Raw genomic sequence first — 25,235 nt, forward strand, 5'->3', positions numbered from 1 at the left:
AACAGAGATGAATGAGTCTACGGATTAATAGCACTAAGATTTATGACACTGTGCTTGCCCCAAATATTATGGGAGAATAGCTCTCTGGGTGAGATATTCCAGCTGAATAAATTTGATAGGATTTTTCTTTTCCTTTTTTTTTTCAGCTTGGTATTATTTGGGAGAGATGCGCTGCATTCAGAGATTGTTAGTGCTGTGGTTTGAGTATATACTAATTGTCCCACGCATATTCATGCTTTAGAAAAGTATTACCAATAACTGGAGCCCCACAAAGACAACAAATGTCATTGAGAAAAACAAAACATATTATTTTGAAGCGCACGAGACTCCAACAGCATTCAACTCAGCAAGGGCCTGACCAATGATTTCAGTGTAGCTGTGCTGCTTTGTCCCCATGGGAAGGGGGTCATGCCTATGCCCCAGGGATGTCCTAAATGGTATGGCTCTGTTACAGTACCTGCAAGTTGGAAGCTGGTTGTGCAGCCATCAGCTGGGATAGTGTTTTTAAAACCAACCCTTCAATTTGTCATGGCGGTACAAATGTCCCTTTTTTCAGAGAGAAACCCTAATTTGCATGGTTTCTCTTTCATTAAATTGGCTAGTTCTTTATATTGCTGGCTCGGATGTTGGTTTACTGTTCCCAGAGACTCCAGAGAGGATGAAACCAAAGAAGTCACGTCTGGTTGGAGAAATGAGGTGTCAGCAATTGGTGAAGACCATGGAAAACTCTCCATGCTGTGCTGAACTGAAGACAAGGCTGAAAAATTAGGAGGAAGAAAATAAAAACCTGTGAGAATTTAAGGGGAGCAGTTTGGGTATGGGAGGAATGGGGTTACATGCCCGGCTGGGGGACGCAGGTCAGGACAGAGGGGTGAGGATTGGGATGCTTACACTGGAGGAAAGGTAGAACCATGCCCAGGAAGAAGCACGGGTACTGGACAGGCCCTGCTCTCCAAATCATGTCATGATGCTAGGGTTGCATCTTCCATCATTTAACAAAACTTCAGGGCTTTGGTTGGGTTTTTTTTTTTTTAGCTTTTTAGGAGAAGCCTCTGGGTGTTAAGCAGCACAGACAGGCATGTGTGCTCCAGCCCATGGACCGAGCCTGCTCCACCACCCACTAGCAAGCAGCAGGCTGGCAGTGCACAGCCACAGCGTGCCGGTGGGCAGGATTTGACCCGAGGAGCAGGTGCAAAGGTTTGAGAAGGAGGGAATGCAGTGTCAGGCTCTGAGAAGTGCTGGCAGCATGAGGGCAGGATGCCTGTGGTTTGCATGGGCCACCTGCCTGCAGCAGCCTTCCCACAGCTTTTGCTGCTAACCAAAGTTGCATCATCTCGTGGCGTTGCAGCATCGCATCTTCACAGGGTGAGGGAAATGAATTTTGGAGGCAGCTCTTGTTCCATTGTTGTTGTCCTCTGGGAGAAGCTGAATTTGTTCCCTTAATGCAGTCACAAAGAAATCTTTGCACGAAGGAAATATCAGGACACCTGTCTGCTTATTTAACCTTGGCTGTGAGCAAAAGTCCCCATTTGCACTTCTGACTTTCTTTTCCATTGTGTGCTTTCTGCTGGCTTTGTTTTGTTTTGCTTTGTTTTGCATTCCCCTGGCTGCAGTGATCTGCCTGCTTGGGGACCTTCCCTGCTGCTCTCCGCTTGTTCGGCATCATGCAGCACGACAGTGGGCACAAGACTCATGCCAAGTACCCAGCAATGATGTGGCCCAATTTGGTGTCATCAAGAAAAGGATAGTACTCTAAAAAGTGGTACACAAGCAGTTGCTTTATTTGGGGAAGGAGTCCATAAACAACAGGGAGAAATAAATTACTAAATATCTTTTCTGGACAAGACACACTGATGGAGCTGATATTGTTGGAGTTGCTTCTCTTCTCTCTTCCCTTCTCTTCTCTTCTCTTCTCTTCTCTTCTCTTCTCTTCTCTTCTCTTCTCTTCTCTTCTCTTCTCTTCTCTCTTCTCTCTCCTTTCTCTCCTCTCCTCTCTTCTCTTCTCTCCAGCCAGAGCCCATCACCTGTGATAATCCAGGGTGAAGCTTCATGGCTTTTCCATGCCCACTGTGCATCCTCTGCCATGTGGCTCACTGCAGCTTGCAGCATGCAGAGATCAACTTTCCGTGGAACATGCTCAAAATGTCCAGTCCGAAATAAACCTGCTTTGTCCGTATCTGTATTTATGTATTTGTCACTGTATGAGTGTCACCCTTCTCTTAGCACAAGGCTGTCAGCTATTTTTGGAGTTTCCCAAACTTAGGGGAAGTTTTTTCCCCCACATTTCTGGCATCATCTGGACTTGGTGTTGAGTGCATGAAGCTCACTGCAATGGCTCAAAAGCACCTCAGGCATGAAAATTGCTAGTAAAACAAATGTAAGAGTGATTCCTGCACCTGTTGGCAGGTGAATACGTGCAGGAGCAGCAAGAGCAGCCAGACCTGGGGCTGGCAGGGTCTGGTCAGCAGCCGGTGGAATGGGTGTGATTTAGATCTTAGTACTGGGCAGGGCGCCTGCCTTGGCACTGAGCTTGTCACGTAGTCAAGGCGAAACAGTTTCTGCTTTCTGTCCTTTTCCTACCTGTTCGCTCTTTGGGGCAGAAAGTTATTTCCCCACTGGTTTTTGACTGTGCCAGCACCAGAGCCCAGCCCAGGGCTGCTGCATGGGCAGGGGTTTCCTCTCACCCCTCTCCCAGGAGCAAATGCTCCTTGCAACCTCCACCTGTAATTTTTTAGATGTAAAAAGCTCATTTCTTTTTCCCAGTTATGAATACTAGTCCTCTGAAAGGGGTGAAAACACCCCTCGTTTATTTAATTTGTTAAAAGCAGTGTTTGTTATGATTGACACTCACCAAAAAGAACAAGAGCTGTAAAAATTAAGCACGAAGTAACACATCTGGCCATAGCACTGTAAGCAATGAGTAACACAAGCCAGGTACAGTTCTTAAACTTGAATGATTAAAATGGAAAAAATCCTTTTCAAGGTAGGCAGCTACAGAGCCACGCCATAGGGGTGGGTATAAGCACACAGATGAACGTGCGCATACCAGGGGACATGGTGATTTGCAAAATACAGGGAGGGGTTCTGCATGTTTGTGAACAGTTATCTGGAAAGCACTTTTGCTGTTCAGTGAAATTAAATTAATTCACCCTGTTCTGGTCAGCCCTGGTTGGCCTGTCTGCTCCCTAGCATTAAAACTCACATGCAAATGTTAAAAATATGGAATGGTAGAAGTCTGAACCAGCAGTGGAGTGCGTTGGAGAAGAGAAACTGAGAAGTGTCAGTTTTTCCTGTTGTATTTTCCAAAATTTCATACTTTTAAGGGATCAAGATCATAAATGCACTGCCACAAATGTACAAAATACAGAGAGAATTAGGAAAATTAACTTAATTTACACAGATGAGCATTACCAGTGGAGGCAGGCTTATGTGGTCATGTTTACAGTGAAAAAAAAAAAAAAAATCATCCTTTGGGTTGGAGGTTCCACCACTTCAAGAAGAAAAGGAGGAAGGAGAGAGCAACTGTGGCTTGTTACTCTGCCCGAGTGGATTCAAGCCAGGTTTCTCCTAGAGCAGAAAACAAGACATTTTCAATCATCCTTGGGAGCACTGGCAAAGAGAGACACAACAAGAAGGAAAGCTGCTTTCTCCCCTCCCTGATTGTTTTCTGGATTGCTTAAAGAATGAAAAAGCCACACACAAGTGCCAGGCTGTGGCCGGTGTAGAGAGCTGGCCCCAGCCTGTGGGATGCAAAGCCCAGGGAGAGCTGCTGGGCATCCAAAAGCTGATGGGACCTTCTGACACTGTGTTATTGCTCATGTGCATGATGAAGGGAGATCAGCAATCACTCCTTTTCAGACCCCGCAGCATTTCTCCTCCTTGGTGCAAACCCCAGCGGCTGGCCCGGGAGGACCCAACACCCCTGTGCTGTCTGGGAGAGCCCCAGTATTGGGGTCTTCCCAAAAAGGGGGGTCCCCAGAGCCCAGGAGCAGCCCTGGGGAGGCTGCAGACCGGCTGCTGCCCATTTCTGGTCTTGTGGCACCATCCAGTGGCTGCTGGCAGAGGACTATCACTTCCCTGTCACCACCATGGGTCTGTCCCCTTGCAGCCCAGCTCCCCGGGGCCCTGGGGACTGAGGTGGTCCCCTGAGCATCAGTGGTGGCTCAGCCAGGTCCTCCAGGGAGAAGGTCTCCATGTCACTGCTGTCGCCTGCAAACTGGAGACGAGCACAGAGAGGGTGAAGGGGAGCAGCATGGCTGGACCCACAACCCACATTTGCACTTTGTGCTCCCCTGCTACAAATCAACAGGGATTTCTTCCCCATCAGGCTGATGCAAAAATTAGAGCAAAGAGGGCCCAAACATGGTTGCATCAGGACACCACACAGGAGATCCTTCCTCTATTTCCATGGCTTGCAAGTTGTCCCATAAACCTCATGCTTAAATTTTTTTTTTCGCTTTTTTTTTTTTCCTTTGCCAGATGACGCCAGATGGCCTAGAATTTCATTGTCATTGCAATAAGAAAAAAAAAAAAAAATCTTCCCACTATTTGTACCAGGCCTTCCTTAGGTAAAATCTTTTAAATTTTTTTTTCTAAAAAAGCAATTTGATTCTGACACTGCCACCGCTTTAATTACATCAGCTCTCCCCCATAAATTGAGGTTATGTTTAAGTCCCATTTTAGTAATTTAATAATTTTGCCATTGCATCACTCCAATTATCTCTGGATTTGTTCCAGAGACCTTTTCTCAATTTGATTCTCTGGTGCTTACTGTTTTGCTCCCAATTGCACGAATACTGATGTTTTTTTTTCCCCAAAGAGGATGAATGGACAAACATCAGGGGAAGGACAGATATCTGCAACTGGATGAAGGGGCCAAGTCTCTGTTGCTGTAAGTTTGACCTCCCTGTGCACAGACTGTGTCCTGAGGCAGTGCTGATAGGTAGGAGCTGAGAAGAGGGTATGACATGGTGTTTTTTTAAATGGAAATCATGTCAGAAAATATCCCTGTGGCTATTTGCACAAGATACCTGGAGCTTCTTGGTGGGCTGGCTGGTTTTGGGTGATGCCAAGCTCACAGCTGGGAAGAGTTTCACCCTGCCAGGTGGGCTCTGTGCCACCGCATCCAGGCATCTCTCCAAGAACCTCACTATCGTGGATGTGGCTGTCCCTGTGCGGGGCAGAGCAGGTTAAACAGGGAGCCCCAAGGCACAGTGATGGCACAGCTGGGTAAGAAGGGAGGGGACCACCAGCCACCCCAGTGTGAGTTGGTTTCTAAATAGCTTAAACTCACTAGCACTGTCTGGACCCATTCCAACAGAGCTGTTTCAGGAAGCAAATGATTTGTGCATAAGATAAACCATGGGGGTTTCTGTCCCCCTGCCCTGAGCAAGCACTGGGTGGGTAACGCTCCAGTGCATGCAAGGATGCTGGACCAAACCTCCACCCGCACACGCAGCCCGGGCTAGCCATGTGTGACACAGCACCGACAGCTCTTTTTCGGACTGGGACACACCACAGCCACATGCAAGGAGTACCTGCTGCTGTCTGCAGTTAATGCATAGGTGAGAGGTGCCTCCCACTGCCCCCCAACTCTCTGAGGGGCCATGGGGCAGTCCCCACATCATCCCGACACGTAGTTCACATTGGGTTTTACAGCATGTAGCCAACAGTCAAAACAAGCTTTACTCCTTGTGTTTGACAGCCCTTTGGGTCCTGTGGGGCTCCCTGCATCCTCTAGACAGTCTCGTTTCCCCCCACGCAAAGAAAGAGCTACAGGATCTATTGCTCCCTAGGAAAATACCCTGGCAGGGTTGGGCACACAAGTTGCCGATGGATAAAGCCACCAGTGCCCCATTGCCTGGCTGGATGTGGGGGATGGTGGGTTAAGACTTGTCACACTCCAGCGCCAGGAAGAAGGTGACACAGAGGCACTGATGGTGCTAACCAGGACTGTCCCCACCACCTTGCTGACCCACAGCGGTTGCTACACGCACAGGCGGTACCTGAACCAGCTGTTTCCTCCAGCAAGTCCTGGTCTGACCTGTCGGAGTCAGTCTCATCCCCCAGCACCGTTGCAGGGAGCGCTGGCTCTTGCTTAGGGCTGAGTCTCACGGGGGACAGGGTGGGCTGCTTCCCCCCCAGCATCACTTCTGAGCTGGTGCACAGAGAAACGGGTCAGGCATGGGGTTTGCTGTGGCCTCCCCCTTCCCCACTCCCGAAGCAGATGCAAGGAAACCCTGTGATGCTCTGAGCCATGATCCAGCCCTGAGCAGGGCAGCCCATGGAGAAGCCCTGCATTCCCCATGGACAGGGACAGATCCATCACACCCACCAACTGCAAACACCTTGCTGCGAGCATCTCCAACAAATACTCACACCCATACCTTGCCTGTGTTCGGTATTGCTTTGCTCAAGTTTAAAACCTAGATCTGGCTTCCTCTTGCTCCCGGAGCAAAGAAGTAACTCCTTTTCCTCACCTGCTCTTGGTCACAGGTGAGCTCCTCTTCCTCTCTGCTGCCATTTCATACCCCCTCTGCCTTGCTTCTTCTCTTCATGGTCTGCACAGTTTCTCCAAGCTTTTGTTTTACATCTTTACTACTTTTGCTCCAAACCCCCAAAAGAACTCCTTCATCCCTTTGCAAAGGTGCTGGGAGGGGAAGAGGGAGCCAAACACCAGTGGGAAATGCCCCATATTTGTCTCCAGCACCACATGGCGGGCACAGGCCCTCAGGTCTGACTTTGCTGAGTTGTTTGAGTTAGCCCATATGGGCAGGGAGACCCCGGGAAACTCCTTTTCTAAACAAACCCCTCTGGGTGCCACAATATCCACCACTCGGCAATTTCCAAAGGTGCTGGTGTTTGGGCAGCACTCAGTATACTTGGGGCCACGTTGTGCCTGAGGGTCTTGGGCACTGCCCACCTGCCTGGAGACCGAAAAGAGGCGATGGGACTCACCTCCGCCATGGGACAAGTCCTTGGTGGGGGCTGCCGGCTTTGGAGGTCCGCAGGGTGCCCCAGAGAGTCCTCGGGGTGCTGTGGGTGGAGCACGCTCTGCTCCAAGGAGCAGGCTGGGGGATCACCAAGGCTTCAGGCTCTGCTGTAGCTGGTATCGCCATGGGCTGTGACCCACAAAGGGACCTGGGGGTCTTCCGGCTTTGAGCTGGAAGGCAATATTGAGAGCAAGGAGAATCACCACCCACTCCTGGTGGTCCCATGGGCTGCCCTCGGGGATGCCACACAGCCCATCTGACATGGGATTATGTAGAAAAAAGGGGAAAAGGGGATTTGCAAGCACTGCCAAACTTGTATTTCACTCTGCTGGGGCTTTTGGGGACAGCTGATTTTTTTTTCCTGAATATGTCAGGCCAACCCATGTGAGGTCAATATGCAGAGAGCAGTTGCAGATACGTGCAACACTCTAAATGCCCTTTCCTGCCCTTCTCTGTCTTGTTGCCCCACTGGGAGAGGGGACAGCATCCCGTGGCCGCAAGTGGGTGGCCACAGGTCCCTGCAGTTGGTATCTAGAGAGGACAGGGGGTCACTTCACCTGGGATGACAGAGAGCTGTCGAGGCAAAGCACTGCTGAGCTTCTTGCATCGCCTGACTTTCCCCATCACTGCTCGGACCAACTCGTCCCTCAGGTGGAGGAGACCAGGAAATTTCTCAGCCTTCTGTTGCTGCTGAAGCCTGACCAGAGCCTCGAGGCTTTTGTAGGTCTGAGTGGAGATTCCCTTCACAACCTAAAGTAGAGGGCAGCTGAGGAGCCTGATATTGTCCTCCCGCAGCACCAGCTGGTGAAACAAGCCCTCGACAGCATTACCCATATCTCAAGAGCATCCTGCAAGCTCCAAGCCCTGTCCAAACCCCAAGGAAGCTGACACCAGCCCTGACATCCATCGTTTCCCCAGCACAATGTATCCCATGCAAACAGCCCACATTTGCAAAGCCCTCATCTGCTTTGGTAAATGACTGCTGAAGAGTAAATCTCAGCTGTTTGGGGCATTTTCTAGGCTACAGGGTAAGCGCAGCATTTTCTCTTGGGAGGTATTTACAGCTCGAGGAGGTTTTGTGACCATGAATATCCTGGGCTTGTAGCAATGTAATATTATGAGAAGGGAAGGGTGAAGGGGGGTGTACACCTGTGGGTCCAGCTTTGGGCACCTCTACTGCTTTTGACACCACCTCAGTGTTCCCGAATAACATGCCGGGAAAAGGGGGGACATGCCAGGGCTCCAGCCTATGTGAACTGAATCCAGGAGTGCTCCTTTTCTCTTTGTGCTTTCAGGACCCAAAATGGAAATGCTGCCTTGCTCAGAAATGCCGGCTGCCTGCCTGCTCACTGCCCTTGCACCAGCTCTGCAAGGTGCTAGGTGGTGGTGTTGCATTGCCGGGAGCTCGGGAAGACTTGGAGGAGGTACTGTTTAACATGCTTGTCATGAAAAGGACTCGGACAGTGAAAGTCCCCTTGAAATCCCCGTGACAGGGGCTGCTGTGCCCTCAAACACCCTCCTTCCCTAGAAGAAAGGGAGCCCTGGGTAATTTAGCATATGAAAGGCTGCTTGTGAGAAAGATTTGCTGGAGAGATACTAACAACCCTCAGAGATGGGAGCATGGCAGTTTATTCCCTGTGCTGTGTGATTCTGCCTCCACCTTCCCATTTACCTCTGAGTGTGATTGCTCCAGATGGGGATTTTTTTTATTTTTTTTTCACTGCCTGTTAGTGTTTTGGTTGCTCCCTCCCAAAAAAGAATCAGTTCAGAGCAGTCTTTTTGTCCCTGCACACACTCAGCACTGGCATTGCAAATCCTGGCACTGAAAGGACAGACTTACCCTCTTGACCCCCATGCTCTCCAGCTTTTTCTCCAGCACTTCCTCCAGGATGGGGCGAAACTGCTTCAGGAGGTTTGGGTTTCTCCGCAGGGCTTCCAGCAGCCTCTGCTTCCCGCCCAGGGCAGCCTCCTCCCTGTCTGGAGTAAAGGTGTGTGCTGGTACCAGTGCAGCGATGCATGGGCTGTGTCCTGGGGAGGGGGCTGGTGGGACCCTTCTCCTCTTTGAGGACATGGGTCCCACCAGTCCCAGAGCAAGCAACTGGTTGCTCTCAGCAGACTACATCCCTCTATGAAGGGGCAACTTCCTCTGATTTGATTATCTCCTGCCCACAACTACTCCAAAATCCCACCCACAGACCAGCAGCTGCCTGGGACAGCTTTCCTGGGTGAAGGGTTGGCAGCAGGGCTGGTCATGGTGCTGTCACGCTCTGCACAGCCGAGTGGGGCCAGCGAGCTCAGCCCCTCTGCCCCCAGCCTACCACCTCATCAACTGCCAGCTTTGCCCAGCACCCCCTCGTCCTCACCACACAACACCCCAAGCCAAACGCCAGCTTCATCCTGGTGCTCTCGGGACAGGGATGCTCCCAACACCGGTACCTACCTGATGACTCTTCATCAGCCACCACTTTGGTCACCTCCCGGGTCACTGCAGGGAAGAAAGAGCCTGTGAGGGTCAAAGAGGAGATGAGGCCCCAGTGCAAAAGCAAGTGCTGATCACCACCGGGTTTCCCTATATGGAAAGTATGGAAATGGACACACCGGTCCCTCTGGGGATCCAAGGCTGGCCCAGCTCTGGCACCAGCCCTTGGAGAACATCCCCAAGGGAAACCCCGGGGCGCTTGCCCGCCAAGGCCACCAGCTGGAGGGTGTCAGTGGGAAAACATCTGCTGCCCCTCAGGGCTGGGGTCAACAATGTACCCCTTGGGTATTTGCTAATAGCCATCCCTGCTTTATGGCCTTTTTTGTTTTCTGAACAGCAGCACCTGGCTGGGTCTGCGGCTGTGCTGCAGGCATTAGGGAGCTGAGAAACCCCCACTTTCTTTCCCTGGCACCTGATTATAGAAAACCCAGACTGTAAAGAAGAAACCACAGTGTGCCTTAGCTCCTTATTTTTATGCAAATAACCACTGGCATCATTTTGGAGGACGCAAGTTCATCCATTTGCTGATTGAAATCTCATTCCTTTGGGGTATGGCTACAATGCAAAACCCACCCAAGAGACAAGTTAGTTTTGTGCCAGCTACCAGAGCTGTTGCAGCAGATAGTAAGGGACTGCAAGGTGTCCACTCCACGGCCTCGTGTGAGAGGACATATAGCCAGCTCCCTGGAGAGGACTCCATGGCACACTTTTGTAGAGGGACACGGAGAAGACATTGTGGTCTGAAGGGCTTTTAGCTATGAAAAATTTATCTAGACCCAAACTGATTCACTTTAAAAATGCAATCACTACCTTCAGGTTTGCTTGTAGAGAGCAGCTTGATCTGTAAAGAAATAGACTGGGCATCATTCAAAGATCATTTCTTTGTCTGTAATTTTGGGTAAATTTTCCTCTCTCTGCAGAGTGTTATTATTAAATGCATTCAAAAAAGGAGCAGAAAATAGCAAGAGCCTAAAGTGGGCACATACACTCTGCAAGAGCTATTTCCCTTATGCAGACCATACCTGTAAGGGGTCAGCTTAGGGGCTTTCCTTTCCATAACATGATCACTAGCACATCGGATGACATCCTGTTATACCCCACATGCTATTCATGGATCTAGGCAACAAGTAAAAGATGCTCCAAATTGTAATGCAAAGTGTTGCTCTGGTGATCTACACCCCAGTGGGCATGGTTCATGCCAACAATATTCATGTAATGCTTCTTGTTTAATGAGTGCAAATAAAGAGCTGAATGTAGCAAAGCATTATAGAATGGGCTTGAAATTAGGCTTAGTCTTAACTCAGCACAAATTTTAAGGCTGCTTAGAGTTAAACATCTGCTTAAACCCTCTTGATGAACCGAGGCCTCTTTTCTTTTTTATTTCACTTGCCGCCTTCTCCTGGCAGTTTGTGACCTTGGGCTGCTCCCCAAGACGGGTGCTGAGGGCATCCATCTGCTGAGGGGCACGGTCCATAACTGCCCCCTGGTCCTGGGATGGGGTGGTACGGAGTGTCTTGTTGTCTTTCTTCAACTGAAAGGGGAAAAAAAGGAACAAGACGACTTGAACATGGTAAAAATGGGTTTTGTGCCACCTCTTCCCTTCACCAGCAAGGGCAGCTCTCTGGATTTTTATTCATCATTGACACATCCTCCAAAGGGCAGATCTGGCCTTGCAGAAGATGTACGGCCAGCATCAAAGTATGCTGGCGGCAAGCTCATGTCTTCTCATAGGCTGTGGTAGGACACAGCTTTGGTCACTGCATTTCCTTTATTTTTTCCCCTTGATAATATAATAGCTATACTCTGTTGCCCTGGGCTTTGAAATCCAGCCACAGCTCATTTAAAGTGTAGCCCTGCTCCTTCCACCTACCACTTGCTGGACAGAGAGGTCATCCCTGGTTCTTCTGAAGAGACCTAACATCTCTGGGCTTTGAACCATAAAGGAAACAAGGCCTTTTCTGAGCAAGGTGCCTGGGAGCTGCCAAGGACATCTGGCACCTACCTGGACCTCCTGTGCCCAGTTCTCCCTCCACAGGTCCTTCAGCACCTGCCTCTGCTCTGCCCTCTGCCATATTAAACACACAGGCATTGCCCTCCTCAGTTTGCAGGTTGGGGGCTTCTTGTGGGCATGGGCACCTGATTGCATCTGTGCTCAGAGAAATTCAGCTTCCCTTTGGGTCCCAAAGGACAGATGGCACTGTAACGGCAGTGCCGTTCCCAACTCACTCCATGCTCAGAGGTACCATGCATGGTAAAGCCTTCTTCAGATGTTTTTAGATGTTGAGAAGGAGGCTGATGCACAGGTAAATAACTTTTGTTTAGTTAAGTGTTTTTCCATATGGTGACCTTATGCAGTGCTCCGGTGAAGATGGGTTTCCCTGCAGCAAGCAGGGCTGACCTGGGACTGTGACATGCCCTCTGCACCCTCCAGGTCCCACTTCTGGACTCAGACTGTCAGTGCTCTATACCAGCAGGAGCCCATTGCTACCTGAACCTGAGCTGAGATCAGACATCCACAAAGCAGATGCACACAGAGATGCATGGATCTGGGTCCATGTCCATCCAAATGCACCTCTTGGGATGCACAGTAGGAGTAAGGACATGGCTACCACAATGCTCACCTGCACTGCCATCCTCTCCCGCTCACCCCACAGCTCTGCCCGGCTTGGTGCCTGCCACTGTGCCTCCTTGGTGTCATCGTCCCGCAGGGTGCCCAGGTTGGACATCATCGCCTTTCTGGCCTGAAGCTCCTGCAGTATCTGCAGTGGGGAGAGGAAGGAGCTGTGTGTCCCACAGGAGGCTCCGCTTTCCTCCTGGGGAGCCCAACCTTGGCCAGCCACTTCTGCCAACCCCAAAAAGTTTGCATGCCCCAGGAGCAAAGAAATAAGGCCTCTTTGGGCTGTGAACCTGTGACGCCACCTGGACCAGGTGAAGCAGCAGGCTTGGATGTCCCCTCGCCTGCTTTGAGGAGCATGCTGGGTGCTTGCTCACCCCCTCCATGGCAATGGTCCTGCTGGACACATCCTTGAACGCTGCAAGGAAGAGCTGCCTCAGGCCATCTATCTTTTCATGCAGCTTCATCCTCTCCTCCTCTTTCCACCTTTCCAAATCTCTCCTACCCTCCTCTTCTCGCTGGCGAGCTCTCTCCATTTCCTAAAGGGAATGGAAAATTCGGGGCAGGAGATGTCTTGGCTGCAGAGCAGAAGAACGAAGGCTTCTGCCCTGGCACCAGTGGGATGAGCACCAACACTCTCATTACACCCATTGCTGCTCAGAGCCTGCCTGCGCACCATGGGGATGTCAAGGCAGCACACCCGCCTGGGCAGGCACACTTACACAGTCCTTATTTCCACATGACATTTCCCATGGGAATTTTCTGGGGCAAAGTTTCCAAAGAAATAAACACAAGACCCACCATAAAATATTTTTCAGTGCCTTTTTCACCTGTGCTTTAAAAACACCCTGTGTTTCATCACTTCTCCTCCCCCATTTTTTCCAAAAGGGCAGCAGTGCCCTCCTCCTGTACCTGCTCCCTGTGCAGCTTCTCCGCTTCCCTCTCCGCTTTCAGCTGCTGCTGTGTCTCCTGCAGTTTCGCCTTCAGCTCCTCCACCTCTGCCTCCATTTGCTCCACCTGCTTCATCTTCTGCCTCTCTGCAAAGCTCAGGGAAACAGAGGCACTGTGAGCAAGGGAGCGATCTGCCAGCTCCTACCAGGATTTTAATTTGGGCGGGGTGGAGAATCCTACTAAAGCATCGAGCAAAAACTCTGTAGGGTTTCAGGGCGGAGAAGCAGGTAGCTGAGCTGCAGGAAAAACCATGACAAAGGTGGCCATGTGGCCCCTGATTTTTTTTTTATTCTTTTATTTTTTATTTTTGTAAACTTGGAGAGATTAGTGGCTTGTGGAGCAGAGTGGCTTTGCACTGGGCTTGCTCTCTCCAGGAGCCAAAGTGCCCTGCTTGGACATTTCAGGCTGCACCAGGCAAGGTGTCTCTGGAGCAAAGCTCAAACTGTTGCATTGCATCAGCCCCGGGCTGGGGTTTCCACCCGCTGGCAAACAACAAAAGCAGCTTTTTTACCTGCCAGATTCAAGTGCACAGTGTAGGTGAAGCTGTAACGAGGCTCCACAGCTCTGACACAGCATGTTACACCTGCAGCTTTCAAAGCATTTTGCAAAGGAGCATCAATTCCTTGCCAAAAAAGAGGCATGGAAAAGGTGAACCCCTCTCCCACTCTAGCAAAACACCCTCCCAAACTCCCCAGTGTAGCTCCATCCCCAAGGTCCCATGGAATCTTTGGATGGAGAAGATTCTTAGGGGAACTGAGGCACAGAGACAAGCTGTAAATGCATATGCGGTCTTGTATTCGACTGCATGTCCTACCTGTGCTTGAGGGAAAGGCAGCAAGCAGAAAGCATTCAGTCAATATTCACAGAAATGCAGAAGAAGAAAGAAGTTACAAGAAGTTGGTTTTAACCTCCTATGGTCATTCTGGTTTCCAGCATCTACATCCAATGGGAGAAAAACCTGTCTAGGAAAGCAAAGGAAGAAACTATCCCAGTGCTCACCCGCCTCAGTGGCCTCCGCGTGCCGGCGCTGCACATGGGCTTGCAAGAAGGTGTCCTTCATGAAGGCTTTATCGCAGAGGTGGCACTGGAGAGGGAGGAAAAGTCAGCAGAGGGACTGGGATCTCCAGAAAGGGGCACTCCCCATGTCCCCTGCAAGGCAGACAAAGTTTTGCTGCTTCAGAGCAAAAGGGGAGACCTCAAGAGATGTAGGTGTTGTGTTGGAGGTATGTAGATGGAGGGTATTAGGAGTTTCTTCTGTCTGAAGCCAAAGGAAAACCCCTTTAGAGGTAAGGAGAAGGCAGAAGCCAAGATGGTGCAGGGATGCCGCTTGGGGAAAAAAAATTCTGCTTTCCCCAACAAAGCAGTGCAGTAAGGTGGCGAAAGCATCAGTGAGGTCCTGGTCTGGCTGTGGAGGAAAGGAGAGCTGCGCTTGCAGTGATGACTGAGCTGTATGAACCCAAATCATCTGGTCTGGGTGGCTTTCATTCTCCAGGAGTATGCCAGAGGGTTGATTTGGCAATGGGGAAGAAGCAGGGAAAAAGGCACAGCCAGCAGGCTTCCTGCTGAAAGGGTGGGAAAAACCTCGGGGGGGGGGGGCGGAAATCACCACCAGATCCAGGAGCATCCAGAAATCTTTCACTGGTCTGGAGGATGCTTAAAGTCTCCCTGGCACGAGATATCCCCCTGGACACAGGAATCTCATGAGATCTCCTCTGACAGCCCTCTACAGCACCCTCTCCCACATTCCGTGCAGCTCTGACTACCTGCAGTTGGCACCTCCCCAAAAAAAGGAGCTTCCCTCTGGGCTGGCAAGGACTTTGCCATATCCATGAAGGTGACAAACCAGTGCCAGGGAAAGCAGCAGGGCTGGCCAGCATATTTTCTGGGCCCAAGGTATAACGACGGGCTACAAAGGCAGGATGCAGCAAAGAGCATCCTGCACGGGGATGCGCTTTACACCCCTTACACCTTTCCACCACGCACCTTGCAGTAGGTGTTGGGGCCAGCTTGCAGGAGGAGCTGCTGCATGGCAATCAGCTTCTTCCACCTCCTGCTTTCCTCCTTTGCCCCCCGGAGCTGGGTCGCCTGTTCTGCAGCCTGCTGCTGAGTGCAAGCCAGCTTGGCATGGGCAACTTGCAGGCACTGGGCGTGCATGGCCAGGCTGGTCCCCAGGCACTCCTGGCAGTGCAGCAGGTACTCGATGCTCAGCTGGGCCATCCTAAGCACCTTCAGCAGGACGGGGTCTGCCGGCTGCCTGCAGTGGGGGCACTGCTCCCCATCCAGGTTGCAGAAGGTGACACCGGCGATGTGCTCCTGGAGCGCAGCCACGTCCACCTCCCGGGCCACCCGGTCCACATCGATGGCACTTAAGTGACGCCAGTCCACGCTGACCCGGCGGGGCTGGAAGTGGAAGGGGGGGACGTCCACTGGGATGGTGAGTCCTGGGGATGCCCCTGGCATCCCCGGAGCCCTGGGCATTGGCTGGTGCAGTGTGTGGTAAAAGTCTGCAGAAAAGTGCTGGAAGGCAAAAGGAATGTGTTAGGGCTCATCCTGCAGCCATCCTCTGACTCCACTGCAGCCCCCACCAGCCTGCACACACTGCAGGCATCAGGGAGTGGGTCAGAGCTTCTTATGTGGAAGCAAACAAAAAGACCCCTTCCTTTTCCTTCCCCATCCAGAACTGCTATCTACTGCTTTGCCAAATCCTGCAAAAAAAATTCTGCCAGTTTGTTCACCATCTGCTCCTGGTAAGGGAGATTTCTAAAAGTATCGCATTGGAACTCTCTACAATAACTCATTTTGAATGAACTTACAAATCCCTCCTGAGTGTACCTGTTTTAGGGAAACAGAATTAGCCTGTTTTGAAAACAGTACACACTAAACACTGGACACACTTTAATACCACAACAGTCTGCTGCCTTCCGTGGTGCCCTGCTCTGACCTAAACCTAGATCACTTCCAGAAGCAGTGTTTGCTCATTTTCCTAACTGTGTCCTAAACAATAATTAAACAAAGATAGTTAAAATACATAGTTTTAAATCTGTGAAAGACCTATATTGTTCTTAGTCTCTAGCTAGGGATTTGCTGCTGCCCCACATTACAATTTTCCTTTTGCTATACCCACCTGCCACTTCTAAGATACTTCACTTTTTAAAAATGCTCTTTGCTGAAAGGCCACTTACCATAGTTTTGGATGCAGATGCGACTCCCCACACAGGCTGAGCACCCCAGGACGCGGAGCAGAGCAGCCAGAGCGGTGTTGGCGTGTTGCTGGGTGTGCTGTGTACAGTGGTAACAGGAGGCCCAGCCAGCCCGCTGCCCTGCACACGCCTGTGCCTCCTGCCCACTGCCTGCAGCTACTTCTGTGCTCACCACACGAGGCCAAACAGGGTCAGGAAACCCAGGGAGACACTGATTAACTACATGCATGGTGCAAGAAAGCCAAGCTTTCCTAGGTTCTCCTCTGCTAACTCAGAGGAAGAGGGGGCAATGGTTATCACTGCCTCTTTGCAGCAGAAAGAGTGCCAAAATCAGCTTTTTTGCCCTAATTTCCATCCCCAAAATGTTGTTTGCAAGTGGGAGGCTCCAAGGCCCCACTTGCATTTCTCCAAGGCTCAGTCCCACCAAGCACACCGGGTGATGGTGGCATGAGCAGGGCAGAGCGAGGGCAAGGGGCTGCCAGGCTGAGCCAGCCCTGTATGCAGGGTTTTCCAACTGAGAGCCTAGCAGAGACACTTTTCGTGGTGCCTGCACATGTCCTGGGATAACATGATCCTGTTCTTATCTTTTTTTTTATGCTACAGCAATCACAGGGTTTCCCAGGAGTTATATGAGGTTGCACAGGGTGGAGCCAGTCAATGCTGATACTGCAGCCAGTGACGTCTGCAAGCTGGTTAGCATTTTCCATCCACTGGGACTGTTCTTCCACACCTAGCCCAGGGTCTCTGTTACCTTCACTGCCAGAGTTGCTTCATCTGCATGGTGCTTCTTGTGTCCTTGCAAGGCTGGTTTGCTCTCCATCCAGCTCAGCAGCATTCAAATCTATTGCAAACTCCAAAGCCCTCTCTTGCTCTCAGAGTCAGAGAGTCTCCTCCTGCCCTGTATAAGCCCCTTCACATGTCTATCTCTGCCTTTCTCTAGCCTGCTTAGTCAGCTTGTCAGGCACCTAAATACCTTTTTGCCTGTAGTCCCAACTCCCACCTGGGCCTCTCCCTGTTGCATGTAAATACTAGAGGTCAACAACTGCTCTGAACCAGTCTGGGTTGACCTGAATGGCTCTTTTAAGCACTTTTTAGCTCTACACCAGTTTTACCTGACCCTTTCTTCTTTCTCACCCTTCTCTCTCTCACTCCACCGCCTCCATATGGCAGGAGACGGGAAAGCCTTGATTCAGGGCTGCAGCTAACCTAGGAAGAGGTCACACACTGGTGCAGACAAGGCATGAAAGTCTCTGGGAACGGCTGTGGATCAGTGTGACGTTGTTAACCGTAGTTTTCTTCTAGGTTGCTCATTTTTTTAATTTTTTTTGGTGCCTATGTAAAAACACCAGATCAGCAAGCCCCTTCCCTTCCAGGCTTGTATGGCCAGCAAAGATCATTATTGTTAATGCTGTGATACATATACTGTTAGCAGCACTGCAATGTCAAACAACCCAATTCATTGCATCAGACAAAGTGAAGTTTACATATATAGATACATGCATACATACATATATGTACATATGTGTATATACAGGTGTAAATATAGCCCTGACTCACAGCTGCGTGTTACATAGACCTGTAGGGTAATGGTTCATAGTCCCCACAGGCAAAGTTTTGTTGCATGAATTAACCACTGCTAAAGACGAGGGCTTTGCAGGGACCACTAATTAAAAATCCTCTAATGATCTACTGCATACCCCAGGGGTAGGCTGTGTTGCACAATGTCGTTAATATTAACAAGGTCTTCAGGCAACAAAGCCAGCCGTGTTTCACCTGGCCATCAATGCTGACCTGCTGTTTAGCAGCATGGCTGCGATTGCCCCATCGCCTGCTTCAGGCATGCTTGTGGGTACTGGAGTCTGCTGGGTTTTCCCCTCCATTTCTTACAAAAGCTATAGATAAGGTCTCAGACAGTGCAACCATGGCTTCAGCGGGATGTTGGTACAGTAAAACCACCACATTAGGCAACCAGGGAACCCAGCTCTGAAGATTTATTTCTTCTCTTCAGTTCTTACTTGCATTTGCCTAGGAGGGGTCCTCAGCTGGTGTAAAGCAGTGAAAGTATTTTGACTTCCATGCTGCAATGTAATGCAACATCAGCTGATGCAATGGGAGCTGCTGGCAAAAGCCATCTTTATCATCTACAAGGGAAATGGTGGTATTCCTTCACTAGGACTGAGATTTTGCCCACTGGGTGATGAGGACATCGGCCTCGAGGGGTGCAAATCCATCGCAGAGGTAGCAGCTAGCACCACCCAGCAGAGCACAGAGCTGAAGGTGGTCACCAGCACTGTTTCCACTCCACTGTGCAAAAACCAGCTCTGCCAAAGTGCTGGTAGAGCCAGGTTTCAGAAAGCATGATCAGACTTTCATTTTCCAGGCTGGCAGACGGTGTGTTAGCTGTCCCAGCTCACAGTTGCTGGGTCAGGCTGTTGCACAGTCCTTTCCTCTGCAATCCTCAGCCTTTGGCAGGGAAACCTGTCTTCATTTCCTTCTCCTCCACCCTTCACCACTGCCACCCTGAGGCCCTCCTCACCTTCCTGAACTCCTCAAGGCTTCTTCACTCCCTGCAAAGTCTAAGGGTGCTCCAGGTGCCAGCATCCTTCTGCTCCCCTGCCGACCCAGGAGCCTGCAAACTTCGGGAGATGCCTTACCATGAAGCAGAGAGGTGTCAGGAGTCCCAGACTCTGCTCATGACCTGCTCAAGCAGCATCCCCACCTTCTCCGGACCCTTCCCAAAAGCAGCCATCACCTCCCTCCCTTTCTCAGCTTCTCGTCTAGCCAAAATGTGATGTCCTGGGATTCATGCCAAGCAGCAGTGGCTTGCTCAGGCGGCTGCAGGAGAAAGCCCTCATGCAGGATCTTTGTTGAAGTCAGCTGTGCTTGCTGCCATCAGCCCTGCTTTGCTAAAAGTCCTGCCAGTAAACAACAGGCAGGAGAGCAAAGCAGGGGTTGGACCTCATCTGCAGAGGAGCCGCTACCTAACACAGCAGAGCCTTGGAAATTTTTCGTGCCTGAGCTCATCTGCAAAGGGAGCTCGAGTGGGACAAGTCTCTGCCTGTCCCCCAGCCCCGTTCCTCCCTTCCGCGGACAGAGCCATTTCCCGGAGAGGCAAGCCTGGAAAGTTGAGCCACAGAGCAGAAAAAGGCAAATACTCACTTGTTGCCAGAGACAGAGAGAGAAACTGAAGAGAGGGGACAGGAGCGGAGCGATGAACAATGCACGATGGATGTGGGCAGTGAGAGGTGGCTGGGAGCAGCCGGGGGCTGTCTGAAGCTGTGTGGGAAACAGGGAGGACTTCCTGAGCTGTGACTCTACACTGCTCCCCTACATCCCCTCAGCCCAGGAAAGTCAAACTCATGGAGGAAAAGCACCTCCTGACACCGTCGGCAGGCAAACCCCACTGTAATGGAGCAGGGAGCAAAGCTGGGAGGGCACCAGGGCGTGAAACTCATGGCCCCAGGCTGAGCCATGATAGTTTCACCCTGGGAAAGGGAACGGCAAAATATTCCCCCACGTCACGTTGCTGCTCTCACAACCTGAAGCGCTTGGCTCGGCACCGCCCGCCCTTATACTGGTGCAGCTCGACTGACTTTAGCAGTTACTGGGCGGGGAAACATGGGGCTGGAAGGAGACTCGAGCCCCGTGTCCAAACGCAGCATGAAGCACACGTAAACTCTGTGTGCAGAGGGCTTTCTTCTCCAGATTAATCCTGCTGTGATTTCTAGCTGCAGAAACTGGGCTGGTTATTGCAGCATGTTCATTAGCTGCTGTGTTTACAGAAGATAGCATTGTGCAGATGGCAAACATTCGATGAATGGGTGACCGATCCGCCCCTGCCTTTCCGCTTCCAAGTTAAAAACAGATGTTCGGACAGACTCAGAAGAGATTTCCAAGCTGGGCTTCTTTTCAGGGGGTTGGGTGGATTGGCATTACCCTGGGGAAAAAAGTAAATGCAAGGGGATGCATTGCTCGCTGGCAGAAAAAAAAGTCATTGGGTGCCCTGTTGGGGTTAAATGGGGATTTTCACACAAATGGACAAGGGTGACCAGAGCTGCTGCACCTCATTTCCAGGGTAGTTGAACTCCACTTATTTCAAAGGGATTTGGGAGCCTTGGAGGGCCATCCCTATCCTTTCTTGGTGGCTCAGCGTCTCCTTTCCAGGGGGAGATGTGACTCTGCAGCCAGAACTGACTGCAGTGCAGCCCCTTCCTGGAAGGAGCCAAAGTAAAAGTGCAGGAGGGCAAACATTTGAAAAATGGGACTCGTTATCCAGGGGGGTGCAGGGGAAAGCAAGCTTAGAGGAGTGGGCATTTATTAACCATTTTATTTTCACTTGCACCAGTAAGGTCCCTCTCAAAAACGTAGGGTGTAAAGTTCATGTGAGAAAAACACAGATTAATGAAAAGACAGTGGTTTAGGCTTCTCTTCATTAGCAATTACTGTCATCCATCCTCTGCCATACACTTGCATTACACTTGCTTCAGCCCAGTCCAAAGCCTGTCGTGTTTGCAACTTTTCTGACATGGGTAGCTGCCAATAGTGTCAAGAGCTGCAGAGATGAAATTTCTCCCAGGAGGCTATGCACCTCTTTAGGAACTTTTCCCTTGGAAAAGCTCACTAGTAAGGCCTGTAAGTCCATTCAATTCAGGAAGGTTTAGTTCATGAGCATCTATACGGAAACAGAACTGAGACAAAGGTGTCCTTAGTGTCACTGGAGGCTACGTCTGATGGATACCCACCACCATTCTGCATATGCTCCTTAGCATCCCAAGGGAGTAGGGATGGTGGTTATGAAAAGGTCTGTCTTTCTCCTACAAAGCCAGCTACTGACACCAGTGGTGACTGTCTTTTGGCCCCAGGACGGGGAGGGCCGGAAGGATCACCCCCTTCCTCCTTACACCACGTCATGCAGCATTCCCAGAGGGTGTGAAATCCCTCAGCTCCGCATTTTGGATCAGGTCCTTGTACGTGGTGGGGCAGTAGGCTTTGTACAGTTTTTCAGCCAGTGTGTTGCTGCCCGCAACCACAGCTTTCCGGTTGTGGTTCATGAAGTTCCACAAGTGCAGCGCGTAGGAGTGGTTGAAATTGGGGTTTTTCTCCCAGACCTCATAGTACTGGCCCCAGGCTGGGTACGGTATGGGGTAGAAACGCTGGGGATTGAGGAAGGAGATGTTCTGGCAGCTGTGGTCCTCGGTGCCTTTGAAATCTGTGAGATTGCAGATGGCTTTGAGCATCCTTGTCATTAAAAAGGGCCCCTGGTTCCCCCAGATGTTCCCATTGTACTTGAGAACAAAGTTCTCCATGCAGTCCCAAATAAATTTGTGGTGGGCAGGGAAGCCAAAGATCCCATTGCTGGAGAACTGTGACTTCTGTGCTGCTAGGAAGCTTTCCTCAGGGATGGGCCTGATGGAGATGACATCTGTGTCCATGTAGATGCCCCCATACTTCCAAATGAGCGCCAGTCTGCTGGCATCAGAACTGACATGGACCCAGTTCTTCTCCCGCTCGGGGACCACCTGCAGAGTTTGAAAAGCAAGACAGTGATGCCACCAGCAGAGAATGGACTACATCCATCCATTGGATGCAAATGGCACCATAAAACTGCACCTGCACGCCTGCAAATGTCACTGACCACCTTTTCCTCCTCCATCTATTGAATTTTATTGGAATAAAATAAGGGGGCAAGTGCAGAGCAAAGCTTTGTTAATATAAATTAACAGGAACATTTCACAGGTGTTTTGATGGAACCTACAATGTTAAATCAATGATACCACGAACCATTGCCTGCTATTTCAGTGGGACACAACCCACTTAACACACTCCCTGATCACTCCCAGCACTTGGGAACAGGCTGGAGGGTTTTCATTGGCACTGTTGGTATTTGGAGTAATTTTTTCTCAGGAGAAGGAAGAATTTGGAGGAAATATGCCTGCCCTGCACAGAGATGGAGCCAAACAAATTTGACAAAAGGTACTTGCAAGCAGTTTTCCAGGAATTTATTTCCAGGGTGGGGCTCACAAGACCCCACCTTGGTTTTGCATATTGCTATTACAAAAACTGAAATCTCTCCCGCATCTTATCTGCTGCAAGCTCTGTCAGTGTGTGGCAGCATTAACAAGTGCTCAGATGACTCAGGCAGCACATTTTGTTCAACCAGCTTCTGTTGAGAAAGATTATTAAGCGATGTTTTATCAAAACATGTATGCAATCTATTTTTACTAACGTTTTGTTTGCCAAAAAATCTGATTCTCCAGATAGGGGGGGGGAATGCTGATCATGTGTTCAATAAACAGATAGATGAATACACTGCAAAACATAGCAAAAATGAATCTATTCTGAACAAAAAATAAAATAAAATAAAATAAAAAAAAAATCACTAATTTCACACAGCCAGTCCTGCATTCCTCCATTCATTTTAAGCCTACTTCAGATCATTTTTTCCCCCTACTTATAACTGTTTTCCTATTTCCCTATTTTCCCCTTATCATATTGCTCACCTTGTTGTACCACTGGAGCAGAGGGGTCTCCTGGAAGACAGTTTCCATCTGGAGAGGAAAAATGAAGACATTCTTCATAGAAGACAAAAGTGAGAAGGCTGTATAGCTGGAGTTCAAGTCCAACACCCTGTCATTCTTAAGTCCCTTCATGAGGAGGATGATGGGCCGGTCCTGGTAAATCCTGGCGGCAGACTCCACGGAGCACGACACCAGCGGAGGTGGCTCTAGGCGCTCCGTTGTCTCCAGAAAGATGATGCTTTTGCCGAGGTTCAAGACCTGCTCAGGTGTCAGGAAGTGCTTAGACATAGGCATATAGGAGAAGAAGCAGCCGGACAGCAGGGAGATCTCGTATAAAATGCCCACGACAAAGAAGCAGCAGAGACATATATGGATTTTCTTCAACATTCTTGCTTTCCCTAGGCCTTTGGGGTCATGCCTCAGACATGGATGCTAAAGAGAGACAAGGAACAGCAAAAATATATGCCAGTGTTATTACTTAGCAGGACTGAGAAAAGGTAGGACTTGGCTTTGGACAGCATAGCATGAAGGCATTTTGGTGAAGCTCATGCCTTCACCCCACCGTATAAAGGCAGTTTGGTGAAGCTCATGCCTTTTCCCCAGAACAAGCCTGGAGAGATGGTCTGATGGTCCAGAGGGCTCTGCCCTGTGGGGTGAAGTGCTGGGGTCCCACATCCTCACCCCCAGCCAGGCAGGGGGGACCAGGAGAGGTCTTGGAGAAGGGACATGCTGCTATGTCTCATGGCACAGCTACACAGTTCATTGGGTTGACAGAGAGGGAAGGACCAAGGGAGAAAGCAGGGAGAGCAAGGTGAGAAGGATCACCTCGCCCCATGCCAGGAGAAGGACGCCCAAGCCCATCCCTGGGGCAGGCTGGTGTAGCAAACTGTTCCCAAGCACTGCAGCATCATGCCAACACATGCTTGTCCCCAAGCAGGAGATGTCTAGGGGATCTCAGGAGCAAAATGTGCTGGTGGAATTAAGTGGCCAAGGGGGCTGTGAATGCCAGTGAGGGCAAGGTCATGATTACAGTTTGGGTTGTGTCAGCCATATCTACAATATTAGCATGTAGGCCTTTTTCCCAGTCTGGCCCTTCTGCTGACACTTCAACCCTGAAGGCCACGAGGGACTCAGGTCCTGCAGGGACGGGGGCTGCAGAAGGACCAGAGAGAGGCAGATGTAAGGATAGAAAGCAGATGGTTTTGTACAAGCAAGGAACTAGGACCTACCTGGATTATAGTTCTGACAAATCCACATTTCCAGCTTGTTTTTTTGCCATCACGGTGGCAACCAGGCTCCCTTAAAGCCCAGCTCCCTGGTGAAGACACCCAAGCTGTCTGGAGCATGCAAAGGGATTTCTGAAGGCAGGAGAAGATGCACAGAGGAAAACTGGCTCTGCTGCAGGCTGAATCTCAGTCCCAGAAATGGTTTGGAGCCAATAGGACCCACCTAAAAGGACAAAGAAGGGACAGGTTTTAGGTGAGACCCATCTCATGCCTACATCAGCCTGGCCCAGCGCCTCATTCCCAATTTCACCACAACACAAGCTTGTACAGCATCAGGGAGTTCCTGCTGGTAAGAGGCAGGACTGAATCTTATCTGCATTGCACTGTTTGACAGGCTCATGACGTAAGGAAATTCCCTCCTGAAATGCCACCTGATTACATCTGAGCAACCCACATTTGCTTTGCAGAGATCATGATCTAGGGTCCAACAGAGGGGAGACACTTTCAATGACAACCCAATGTCCAAGTGACCCCTGGAAGTATTTAAAGCTTGATTAATTAAAGGGAATGGGAGGAAACACAGCTCTGTGTGCTCAGATAATTAATGAGACACATTACCATGTCAGCCAGCCAGAATATAGATAAGTCTGCAGCATAGCAAACTCCGTGGAAATTCCCCTGCAAGCGCTGAGCACACGCTTGAAGCTGTGGCAGCTCCTGATCCATTTCTCAGAGCTAGATCTCATCAAATTAAATATTAAAGCAATGACTGTTCCCATCAGTACAGCTTTCCATGCTGCATAGCAGATTTTGTTGTTTTCTGTTGCCACTGCACAGAGTCTCTCATTACACCCCAGGTTCCCACGACTGCATGAGAGAAGATGCCAGGGATGAAGTGGGTGACAACATCAGGCACCAATGTGGCTGTGGGTACGATCTGCTGGAGAAAGCCTGCAGAGGACGGAATGCTGCTTTTTTAATTATTATTTTTCCCATTGTTTTCCCACTTTCTCTTATTGCCACAGCTCTCTGCAGAGGAGCCCCTGCTGTGACAGGCAGCACCCCATACCCAGGACCTCCCTGCAGATATCGAATTTGAACAGAACACAGGGAATGGAGAGCAAATACAAGCAGTTTGGAAACAAGTTGTTCCCAAGCCTGCAGATAAAGCAGCCTGTGCTGTAGAGCACCACAGGCCCAGCAATGTTCAGGTGCAGCATGAACATCCACTGCTGAGCCCAGCACGAGACGGCGC

At 50.3% G+C, this 25,235-nt stretch overlaps 2 protein-coding genes across 2 annotated transcripts; both read right to left on the bottom strand.

Annotated features, from left to right (window-relative positions):
* Positions 1 to 917: 917 nt before the first annotated feature.
* On the bottom strand, positions 918 to 17,484 carry DZIP1L (DAZ interacting zinc finger protein 1 like). Its single transcript, XM_069791801.1, has 14 exons — positions 16,219 to 17,484; positions 15,020 to 15,553; positions 14,036 to 14,120; positions 12,998 to 13,122; positions 12,463 to 12,624; positions 12,093 to 12,230; positions 10,862 to 11,002; positions 10,282 to 10,312; positions 9,433 to 9,477; positions 8,833 to 8,969; positions 7,550 to 7,742; positions 6,958 to 7,162; positions 6,006 to 6,157; positions 918 to 5,170 (listed from the first exon to the last, which is right to left on the bottom strand). The coding sequence occupies exons 1-14, from the start codon at positions 16,219 to 16,221 to the stop codon at positions 4,995 to 4,997; spliced, it is 2,127 nt and encodes a 708-aa protein (XP_069647902.1). The 5' UTR covers positions 16,222 to 17,484; the 3' UTR covers positions 918 to 4,994.
* Positions 17,485 to 21,143: 3,659 nt separating this feature from the next.
* A4GNT (alpha-1,4-N-acetylglucosaminyltransferase) lies at positions 21,144 to 24,100 on the bottom strand. Its single transcript, XM_009914656.1, has 3 exons — positions 23,984 to 24,100; positions 22,737 to 23,186; positions 21,144 to 21,755 (listed from the first exon to the last, which is right to left on the bottom strand). The coding sequence occupies exons 1-3, from the start codon at positions 24,098 to 24,100 to the stop codon at positions 21,144 to 21,146; spliced, it is 1,179 nt and encodes a 392-aa protein (XP_009912958.1).
* Positions 24,101 to 25,235: the final 1,135 nt, after the last annotated feature.

Source organism: Haliaeetus albicilla, chromosome 9 (assembly GCF_947461875.1).
Source record: "Haliaeetus albicilla chromosome 9, bHalAlb1.1, whole genome shotgun sequence".
Classification (NCBI taxonomy): Eukaryota; Metazoa; Chordata; class Aves; order Accipitriformes; family Accipitridae; genus Haliaeetus; species Haliaeetus albicilla.